This window comes from Sminthopsis crassicaudata, chromosome 5, assembly GCF_048593235.1.
Source record: "Sminthopsis crassicaudata isolate SCR6 chromosome 5, ASM4859323v1, whole genome shotgun sequence".
Classification (NCBI taxonomy): Eukaryota; Metazoa; Chordata; class Mammalia; order Dasyuromorphia; family Dasyuridae; genus Sminthopsis; species Sminthopsis crassicaudata.
The window spans coordinates 80068672-80080682 of NC_133621.1; the positions used below are offsets into that span (position 1 = coordinate 80068672).

General features: G+C 30.6%; 1 protein-coding gene across 11 annotated transcripts in view; it reads right to left on the reverse strand.

Annotated features, from left to right (window-relative positions):
- ZMYND11 (zinc finger MYND-type containing 11) overlaps nucleotides 1–12011 on the reverse strand; it is a 148634-nt gene that overhangs the window by 40046 nt on the left and 96577 nt on the right. For 10 of the 11 annotated variants that reach the window (XR_012482238.1, XM_074267286.1, XM_074267285.1 and 7 more), the window contains one exon: nucleotides 3798–3959. Coding sequence is in view for 9 of the 11 variants with exons in the window: in XM_074267286.1 (XP_074123387.1) it covers nucleotides 3798–3959 (162 nt within the window). In the remaining 2 variants the exon portion in view is untranslated. Of the gene's footprint in view, nucleotides 1–3797; nucleotides 3960–10137; nucleotides 10283–12011 lie in introns of those variants that run through there. The other variant, XM_074267292.1, reaches the window with a different exon arrangement.

Genomic DNA, 12011 nt, shown 5'->3' on the forward strand with positions numbered 1-12011 from the left:
AGCAAGGAATGGTTATTGTTTTTCTCTTTATCTCTATCATTTAATATGGTACGTAGCATGTAGTTCAATAAATTCAATAAATACTGTTGAGTGACTAAGTGATCTTTTTATCATTATAAGGACAATTTTATATGTAAGTGAACTGTTGTTATATGATCTCTTCAAAATAAATTGTTTTACATAATTTCTTCAAAATATTTATTTATCAAGAATATGCCATTTCATTCTGAATAATTATTTTCCTTAAGTAGAATGGTTTTTTTCTGCGTTAAACATTTAGCACCTTTTCTTCCAAAGTTGCTCACTAAAAAAGTTAATTCATCTTCATTGAAAGAACTCCAAGGTTTCACTTCACACCCTGAAAATTGGCAGAGATGACAAAAAATAGCAAAAGTCAATGTTGCAGGGGTTGTGAAATGACAGACATACTAAAACTTATTAAAATAATTTTCTATTTAAAAATTTCATATGCATAGATATATATGTATTTGTGTTAAAAAGCTTTATTCTGAAATTTATATATTTAATTTTTAAGATGTAATCTTCCTTCTAGAAAAATGTTTAAATTTTTATAGATAAATAAGTATGTATAAAATAATTTTTCATTAAAAAATAAACATTTCTGTAAATGTTTCCATTTTTAAATATCAATATAGCACTATCCTCTCATTCTGCAAAAAAAATTTCTTCTTAAAAATATAACTTATGGATTACAAAAGAAACATTTAGCTCAGTTTTTGTTGCCAATTACAGAATTGCAGTATATAAGATTTTGAAAAGTTTCTAGGCTGTAAAAAGAAACAAGAAAAAATAGGAGAAAAAAACAGAGAACTTTAACAAATCTTAGGTTTGGAAAAGACCTCTGATAACCATTTAGCTAAATCTGAATCTGAACAGGAATTCTCTCTAAAATACAATCCTAATACATTATTTAGGCCACTTTAGATTTATGTGAAGCCGAAGATAAACAATGAAGTAAAAACAATTATTTAACTTACAAAAAAACTAGTTAGCATTTACAGGGAATAAAAACATTTAATAACTAATTGTGGTGGAAGTCATTAAGAAATATCTCCAGAAATAACTGAGTAACTGGGGAGGTGAAGGGGATATGGGCAGATAAACACAGTAGCATGGTAGAAAAAAAAGTAGTTAAAGGACTTGGCTTCAATCCTTGGCTGTGATATTTATCACTTGTGTAACCTTGTCTCTAATTTGTTAGAATTTAATGTCCTCTTCCATAAAATAAAGGGACAAGGCTTGGAAGGTCCCCTTCCAGCTCTAAAACTACAATCCTACACAACTGCTTGATTTCTCAGGGTCTCAGTTTTCTCATATGTTAATTCAAAATGTTGAATTAGATGACTTCCAAAGGTCTCTTTCAGTACTAAGAAATTGTGATGGGATATGATTTTGTGACGGCATATATCCATTTTGAGTGGAATTTTAAAAACAACTCAGAATTAAAAGCTTTTAAAATTATTTTACCATTAAAATTAATCAAAAATAATGTTACACATTAATAACTAACTCATTTATATAGGGCTTTTTGGTTTATGCAAAAACATCTTTGTCCTAACATACAATCCTAAAAGGGAGGAAGTGAAAGATTATCTATAAAGATAAGGAAATTAAGTTAAGTGACTTGTTTGAATTACAACCAAGGCTAAAACCCAGGTCCTTTTGATTCTAAGCTTAAGAGCTTTTGGCACTAGTGACTTCTTTTGGATTTTCAGTTTTCTTTGCTAAAACTATGAGGTATTATTTACACAAAATACTCTGAATAGAAATACAACTTTGATTATTGATTCCCTTGTTTGTCTTCCTCTAATTTGAGTCTTAGGATCCTACTTTATAACAGGATAACTGCCAGAAGAGAATGAAATGTAACTAAAATCTATGACAGTAAACATGTTTTAATGCTGGTACTCTGTTTAATTAATATGAATATATATATATATTCATATTAATTCATATACACACACATATACACATATATACACACACATATACCATTGGTTGAAACAGCCACTTTGTTGGAAAGACATATTCACAATAATAGAGCTAGAGCTAGAAAGGACTTCAAATTTCATCCAATCTGTTTCACTCTTATTAAAAACTCAGGCTCAGAGAAGTTAAATAACTTGAGCACATGTACAGATTTAGGCTACTTAAAACCACAGCATTTGAACACTCATGGAAGCAATAAATCCTTGGTAATATTTATTTTCCACATGACTTTGTTATATTTTTGTTATACTTTGTTTAAACTGCAAACCAATATCAATATTATCAATAAAATAATATAGCTCATGAGGAAATCCCCAAACTCTTAAAATCTCCTAGGACTCTGCCTCAGGGAATGGACTCCACCCCAAGCACAGTTTCATCCTTATCTAAAAATCCATTGAATTGTATTCATATTCTAACCCTGGCTGAAACTCAAGCAGGAAGCCAATCTGGGACTCCACCCATGAGCCCCTAAGGTTATTCAAAGCCCACCATTATAAAAAGAGCCAAACTGGAGTCCACTCTTTGCAGAGGTCCCAAACATGGCATCCTTACACCAGCCATGTCAAGGATTTCTGCCCACTAGGACTGTGGTTTTACTAACTAAACTTTACTTCCACACCCCACAATAAACCTCTTTTATCAATCTAGGTTTTCGGGTCTGTAAATTCCTTTACAGAGGACTCTTGCGCTGCTTTTAGGCCTCATTTAACTCTGTATCCTTGCGCCGAATCCAAAAAAGATTGCAGGGGAGCTCTATTTGACTCCCTTTTCCTCGAAACCTGCTACTAGACCTCAATTAAACCAAATTTCATTTAGGTACCCCTTATCTAGTTCTCATCACAATAACACTAAGATAATACACAGGGATTCAAAGAAGGCAAAGAAGAGTAGAGCATATATTCTAGATTTGACCTATATTTCTTTCAGAAAGTCTTTATAATTTCAAAGGGGGGAAATATTAAAAGGCTAAACAAACATATAGAATAACCTGACAGAATCAATAAAATATATGGAAATACAACAAAAGTCTTTTGGGTTATCTACAAACTGCTAAGTGTATTCGTATACTGGGTAACCATGAACAGTTTAGGCATCAGTCAAAAACATTGTTTAAATATTAAATTTTAATATATAACAATTAATATATAGCAAATACATAACACCCTTATGTCCACCTATCATTATAATAAACATATTTTGGTAGGATTGGGAGAAATAAATAAAATTAATTGTGAGCACAACTTTTACTTATATGTTAAAAATTCTTAATCTCAATTATTCCAACCTATTATCCCCTCTCAAGATAAAATATAAAGACAATTAGCTAATTCAAGATCTAACAAGAATAAGTGAATGTAGATAAAAAAGAGGAAATTTTTTTTAAAAAGATAAAAGATTCTACTTTTGAGAACATGTTTTGGTAGTATGTTTCTATGGATGGCGCAGATTTTGAAGTACCAAATCAAATACTTGTGGAAGAAAATCTGGGATGGCACAATATTATGTGGGCCTCAAAGGCCATATGTTCTTGGGCTGCAATAAATGGCAAGTAGATTTAGAGTAAAAGAAGGCAGCATACAGTTTTTAATATGACTCAAAGTTCTCATGGGCAAAATCCTAAAGTAATGTCAATATTCAAAAAAGATCCACATTTATACTCTTTACATTGATCAGCATTTTAATAGGCAAAATATCACTATCTTATTCATTTTTAGCCAGACCATTTGAGACACTTCAATAAAGTCAACCTTTTAAATAGCACATTAAAACTGAGGGATACTTACCCTACAAACTGGACATTGCCAATGGCTACTGCTGTCTCTAAGCCTGAATTCATCAGATAAACACTTGGAATGATAAACACGAAAACACAGGTCACAAATCAATACCTCTCCAGGCAAATGGCATTCAAAACAATACCAGTCATGATTTTCTGTTTCCCAGTCCTATACAAAACAAAAACAAAACATGTAATATTTTGTTGACATCTGAAACAATACAGAATAAAATAAAAATTCTGAAGCCAATTAGAAAATAATATAAACATTTGAATATTTACTACATTTGATTTGTATTAAATTTATTAAATGTAGATTCTTAAAGGGCTTCAATAATTCTTAAAAATGCTGTCTTTAACATTATCAAAGAAGATAAATTTTGTAAACCAGTCCAAATATATTAATATTCAAACGTATAAAATTGTCTATAACCAATGTTCAATTTCTTAATAATTGTTTATTTATTAAGTTATAAATTAATTTTTCAACAATTTAATGAATGAATTTGAATAAATAATAAATGTCCTACACCATCTTCCATTCAATCACCAAAGTGATATTTCTACAGTACAGTGGAACAGTACAACTATGTCATCTTGCCTACTCAATAAACTTCAATGGCTCCTTATCACCTCCAACATCAAATATAAAATGCTCTGGCATTCAAAGCCCTTCATAATCCATGCTTCCCTTCACTCTCTCCCCCCAACCTTTTCAGTCTTACATCTTACGCTAAACCATTTAGTCTTTAATCTAGTAACACTGGCTTCCTGAGCTGCAATTAGAATAAAACACTTCCATCTGTTGGGCTCAGGACATTTTTTTCTAGTTGTACCTCATGCCTAGAATGCTTTCCTTTTTAATGCCATTTCTTATATTCTCTGATTTCCTTCAATTCTGAGCTAAAAATTCCTCTACAATAAGCTTTCCCCAATTATTTTTAATTTCAGTACCTAAAAATAAACCTATTTATCTTATATAGAGCTTGTTTGTATTTATTTGCTTGTTGTTCCTGCCCCCCCATTAGAGTATGAGATCCTTGAAGACAAGAGCTGTCTTTTGCCTTAATTTGTACACCCAGAATTTAGCAAAGTTTCTAGTGCAGAGCAGGTGCTTAATAAATTTTTTTTACTAAGTCATCAGAGATTTTGTTTTAATAAAGAAACTATTAAAATTGTTAAGAATCTAGAATATTGTGGAGTCCCATGAGAGATCATACTAATTGATAAATTATAATTATTACTATTTTCTTTCACAATATTAAAATTATTTTATTTAAATAACTACCAAACTACCACTAACTAGCATACAAGCATTTGATTATGTCATCAAATTCAGAATCTGAATTTGACAGAATACAATTTAAAAAGTAAAAACTAAAAGTTTACCAAAATGCATGTTAAAATGTAGCCATGTTTAGGGTTGACTCTGATATTATTGGATATAAAAACATATAATTGCTAGTACACAAATGATCTCTGCATTTTTTCCATCTAAGCCTTCTCACAGTTATTGTTTCAAGTTCTTCATAAATATGACCTATGTATAAAAAAAGGTGATGAAGTTAATTTGCAATCTTGTTTTATGGAACTGAACTCCCTTCTCTCAATTCCTTTAATGCTTTACCCATGATTAGCACTAGTTCTTCTGGAACAACAAGATTTAATAAATTTTCTACAAACTAAGTCCCGTTAAGACTGTCAGCATATAAACTGAAGAATGTAATTCAAAAGCTTAACATCCTCTTAAACATTTCTGGGCTGCTAATATTATGACTTTACTTAAATTTACTTAAATTTGGAGCATAATTATCAAGATAGCATGAATATTATTATTCACTTAGCTGGCAAAGGTATATATACTTATCAATAAATAAAATTAATCAACAAATAACTTGGCTTTGTAATTATAACTTGAAAAGCTGGTTGGCACAAACTAACATTCTCTTTTAAGAGTTGCTCCAACGATAATGTATAGACAGTCTTTATCTCATTTTCCTTGAAACTAAAGAAATGGTATATAACTTCTTCAGATATGTAAAGAAAGTTGTTTTGTTTGTTTGTTTGTTTTTGTTTTTTTTTTTTTTTAGTAAATTCTTTGGTTGGTTTCTAGTTAACAAACAATTGCTAATTGTAGATGTTTTACTGAATTTTAACTTGTGGAGATATGTTATGATTTTGTCATCATATATCTGGTGTAGTATAATAACAGAACATTGCTATCTCACATCATTTGTATGTTTTTCAATTTTTTAAAATCAAGAAGTGATTTTCACAAAATAGTCAAAATAGCGATTAATAGAACTCAGGCTACTTAATAGAAGAAAGCAAGAGAAAAAAATCTCCCCCAAAAGAAATAATAGATATTGTTTTTATCATATAATATAGTTAGTTTTAGATCCAATTGTTCATAATAATATAAAATTAAAGTGTGATCATTAAAACACTAAAGTAGGATAGCTCAAAATTGGGTTAAATATATAGAAATTTGTCTATTTAATGTCTCCTCCACTCTATTGCCAAAGTGATTTGCTTCAAATCATTCAGTCTGATCAGGTTGCTTCTCAATAAAATCTAAGAATTTCTTATTACCACTAGGATCAAATTTAAACTTCTGGGCATACTGATCCTGCATGCACTACGTCATTCTTTACTATTTTCTTCTCTGATCTAGCTTGCTATTCCTCAAACATGGCAGTTCAAGTGCTGTCCCTGGTCTTTGTATTGACTTATCTTCTGTTTGGCAGCCATCACCTTCTGAACTTTGCCTCCTAGAATCGCTCTAATTTATTTTGTGTAAATTCTGTATCTACTTCTATTTTATATGTTGTTCTCTCAGACAATTTGGAAGCTCCTTTAGAGGAAGGCCTGTTTCACTTTTTGCCTTTATATGCCTTGCACCTAGGACAATATCTGGCAAATAATAGGTACTATAGGAATGGTTGATGAATAGAGATATTTCATGTTAAGGTCCCTGGCAAAATTGGTATGGCCTAATCTTCAATCTCAACACAGCAATTGAAAATACATTCTAGTTTTCTCCAAAAATAAATTGCACTAAATTACATTAAATGGCAAAAGAAATAATTATGTGTAATAAATAGAGATGCTTATATCTTATAGAAGAGTTATTTAAAGTAACAAAATCTGCATATTAATGGTCAAGCCTAAAATTCAACACATTTAAACACATTCAGGTTGTACTTTCAGTGTGGTCCACCAGATGTCATCAGCTACTCCAGAACATAGTTAAACAGAACTCAGAAAAGCAAAGCATGGAATAATGCGTCCATTTGTAAAACAATAGATTAAAAATAATATCCTTCAAAATTGGAGGTGGTAATAGTAGAGTTTTAAGAAATTACTCTATATTTCATGATTTAAACTATCTTAATAGAAAACAGAAATGGAAAGGGAAAATAAAAAAATTCAGGATATACCCCAGAGTAACAAAGGAGTTCACTTGTTTTAGTCTGCTGTTCTAAAGAAAGATTTCCTAATATAGGACTTTTAAGACATACACCAAAAAAAAAAAAAAAAAATTTATCTACATTTCACAATTTTGCTTGGTATTATAATATGCACAGGATTACAGAGGAATTCATACATGGAGAATGTAGTGGTATACAATATTGATATATAATTTCTACTACAAATTTAACAGATTACTTTTTATTTTCATGTTTTCCCATATTTTAAATAGCTATTCATGAAAAGAAAGTAGTGGGCAAACAAATATTTGTAGTGGCTTAAAAGGCTTTAAGCTACTCATAAACACAAAAATTAAGATCTTTTTCTTAATTTAGTGAATTCTTTAGAGATGTCAGAAAAATAGCATGTTGACCAATTGCTATGTATGGGCCAGAACGTGAAACAAAGTACTAAGTGGAATTGAGGAGACAATGGTTATCTAGTTAATATGGTTCAGTGTGATTGATTTAAAATTACAACAAATAATAGTTTCCTAGTGATATAATGATTGGTTTATACTCAGTGTGGCGCATATAAGCATATACAGAGGAGGAAGCTTTCAGAGGTCAGAGAAGACAGACAGGAGCTCAAGCTCTTGGAACCAAGGACAGATATTCATTGGATCTTCAGTCAGGCCACTGGTGGCAGGCTCTCCTCCTGAATTTCTCCACTGAGACCAAGGCTGGTCTGAAGGGCTCTCCTGAAAGCTGCCCAGACTCAGGAACGAGATAATAAAGAATCTGGACTATAAGAAAGCTAACTGGGCCCCAGGAAAAGGAGACAAGACTTTGAAAGAGATAATAAAAGAGTTGGACTTTAACCCCTGGCTACTCTTATTGTGATTACTGAGCTGAAAAGAAGGCTGCTCCCAGAAACCCCAAGAAAATTGAACAAAGAACACTATAACCAATACATTTATTTTCATTGTAAAGTAGATGTGTTAAAAAAAAAAAAAAAAAAGAAAAACCATTTAAAGATCTAACTGATCATCAATAAAATCATAAAAATCTAAAATTTGCTCTAGCAGGTCTAAATAAAAATATGGGGATGATGTAGTGAGAAAATGAACTCAGAATTTCAATAAAAGTTTGTACTTTATAAGGATTTAAAATTTTCATTATTCAGCAGTTGCCTTGATACCTCAATATATATAAATCCACTACTTGACCACATTGCCCAAAGAACTGATTACCAATTTGTAAAACTATCTATCCTATTTATAGTAATCCTTTATATTTCACTAACATATATAAGGTCAAGCACTGTTAACTCCAATTTACAGAAAAATAATAAAATTAAATTACTTGCCCAGAGTCACCAAGTAAATTAATGGGAAAGCTAAGACTAGAATTCCAAGTCTCCTAAGGCTAGCACTCTTTCTTTACAGCCAATTGTATTAGGGCAAAAAGGAGGCTTTCATTTTATTCAGATTTCCTTAATAAATATATGTAAAGATATAAATACATGTATGTATAAAATATATAGATGATATTAAATACATGTTAATGATACATTATTTGTCTTTGCTTTGGCAGGGTGAGGTAGGGCTTTGTGATTACATCAGTGGGTGAAACTCTTAGTATGTGAACTATGCAGATATACAACTCTTTTCTAACTAGCTTAAAGTTAGAGTTGCCTAAAGAACAAAGGGGTTAAGTGTCTAATCTGGAGTCATGATAATTATGTGAGAAGCAGGATATGAATATAGGTCTTCCTATTTCCAAACTAGGTCTTCTATCTACTGTCATATTACTTCTCAATAGTTTTCATTCATAGCTACAAAATAAAATTAGATCTTTATAATTTACTGTTGGTTTTTACTTTTATAGTAATGCATTCAATTTGTCATGAACAAAGATAAAAATGTGATTAAAAAAAATTCTAACTATGCTATCTGAATAACAGTTAGAAAGAGACATGTCCTGATAATCTAGATATGTCCTAAAAAGGAGGTAGGATATTAAAACCTTAAACTATTTTACAAATATAATCAAATTTCTTGTTAAAGAAAGAATAATTTTATAATAATAAAAATTATAATAACAACTAGCATTTATATAACATCTAACTACATGTCAAGTGCTGTGCTAAGTACTTTACAGATCTAGCTCACTTGATTATAATGTATAAAGGAAATACTTAATCATTAATAAATTATGATGAATTTCTTTGTAATTGAGAAAGGTAATGGATGGAACATGTGATGTTATATAATATGAACAATCTGAAATACTTGAAGGAAAAAAATGTCTCAGAGAATACTGTTCTAATTTCCAAGGCACTTAAAACATATACCAGATCTAGTATAAATTTCAGGCAAAACATGTGAAATAAATTAATTTTTTTAAAAAGAAAGGCACTTTCTTAAAATTGTTATCATATCAAACTTTTAACTATAAAACTATAAGAATAAAGATGGACGGGAAGAAAAAAACCTGAAATTAGTTCTCCCTATAGCAATGTACTGTAAAAGAAAGCTAAGGAGACCATAGTCTGATGTTTATTTTGCAGAATAAGGTTCTTAGCACCAATCCAACATCAAATCCAAATGATAATTTCTGGCCTACCTGAAAGTCCCAAAGTATATATAAATTGAATCCTGTTTCTATAATAAATTTATGTGAGTGAAAAATATAAAATGAATTTTCATAAATGATTCACTATGAATTTTGATTTAGCCCACTTATCTCTAAACATGACTTTTTTTAAACTACATCAAAAAATAGATGAAAAAGTGATCCAAATGTTACTAATTAAAAAGAAAACTAAGATAGTGAGAAATTCTAACTTAAAGACAAAAGAATAAAAATTAATTTCACCATTCCATAAGTAGTTATCTATGTTTGGGAGTTAAAATAGTATGAAATTCTGCTTACCAGGCAATACAAACAGGATTGAGTGGAAAGAAAGTATTCAAATTGAAGTAGAAGAACTTAACAGCCAAGACCTGAGTTCAAGTTTCCAGTTTCTCTTGAATCATAAGCAGCAAAACAAACTGGTAGAAGCATTCCAACAGAAAATGTAAGCTACATTCCCTGTATTGTATTATTTTTGTAGTGACATCAACTATGGAAGAAGAAACAAGAGACCCTGAGTTCAGGTTTGGCAGGTAAGTAAATGGGGAAATAGTTTATAGCAATGGTGACTTTACATTTTGATCAATTTCAAAATTAACACTGAAAATGAATTTTCTGATTTTTACTTTGCTTAATGACATATGAGCAAAACTACTACAAAATTGCAGGCTATATCTGCAGTGATCATACAAATAATATTAATTATACTGACTCCCAGATTCAGTCAGTTAAAACATATTAAAACAGTGAGTGGTCAAATTCAAAACTAGCTCATCTTATATATTAAGGAAGGAAATCTCACTGTCCAAGGATTTAATATCTTCATTTTGAACTCAAAGAAATGAAGCTCAACAGAAATAGGTAATCAAAAGAAAATCCTTATTTCAAACCCTGCTGATGATAGGAAATTCTGCTTAAAGCATTAACTGAATACCTAATGTAGTGACATTTCATGAGATGCAAGGCAACAGGTTTTAGGAAAAAACAGTAATACTAGGTAGCATTTATAAGGTAGTATCTTAAGGTTTGCAAAGTACTTCACAGATATCTCATTTTATCCTCATTAACAACCCTGAGATGTGGATGTTATTATTATATGCATTTTTATAGAGAAGGAAAACAGGCAGAGATCAAATGACTTGTCCAATGTTCACAAAGCTAGTAAGAATCTGAGGTCACATTTGAACTCATTTCCCTGCCTCCAGTCCACTACTCAATCCACTACTTCTGTTAGAATGAAAAACTTCTCTCTGTTGACATTATATGACAACAGAATGTTGCTACTTTGCAAAACCTATGAGATAAATTATAGCACTCTTGTTCTAGGTTTTTTCCTAAAAAAAAAAAAAAAAAAAAAAAAAAAAATTAAAAAGCAGGCTGTTGCAGTAAGTGAAAGTGTATCGAGAACTTTCCACTGTTTAGCATCCTTCAAACTATCAACACTGATACACTATAGAAAGAGATAAGAACTCAGAAGATGCTATCAAGGAGATAATTATTGCAGATGAGTTGACAAAAATATATAACTGCCAAGTCTCTTGTGTGTATCTTAAGTAATGGGGTAACATAGCTGGCACATAATACTCCTGGGAATACAGAGTGGAAAATATAGCAAAACACAGAAGGAAAAGCACCCAGGAAAAATTCAATTCTATGATTGTGCTCTCTGTTGCAACCAAGTCCTCCTAAATTTGCTGTTTTTCATTTGTAGAGTCCTATATAAGTAGTATCATTAAGGCAAGTTTCAAGGGAGAACCCTGATTATACCTACTTTTATGTACTGGCTATGAATAGCTCCAGTATAGAAGAGAAGCTACTCATTTCCTACAGACCTCAACTCTGTAGCTCTTTTCCTACTAAAACATTAGATGAAGAAAAATGATAATTTTAAATTCCTAACTCTTTACCAATAAAACAATTTAAAAAGTGACATTTGAATATGTTTTTCCTCAAATTTTCTCTTATCTGCAATAATATCAATACTACACCAGACTAGAAATTATTCATCACAGCAAATTTGTCCCTATAAGAAAGAGTAGGTACACAAAGGATAAGTATTTTTTTTAAATAGGTATTTACAAAAAAATCTTAAGGCTTCAAAGTGTTTTATATAAATGATCTCATTTGGTTCTCACAACCATTTTATAAGATATTAGCAGTGGTCCTCAAACTTT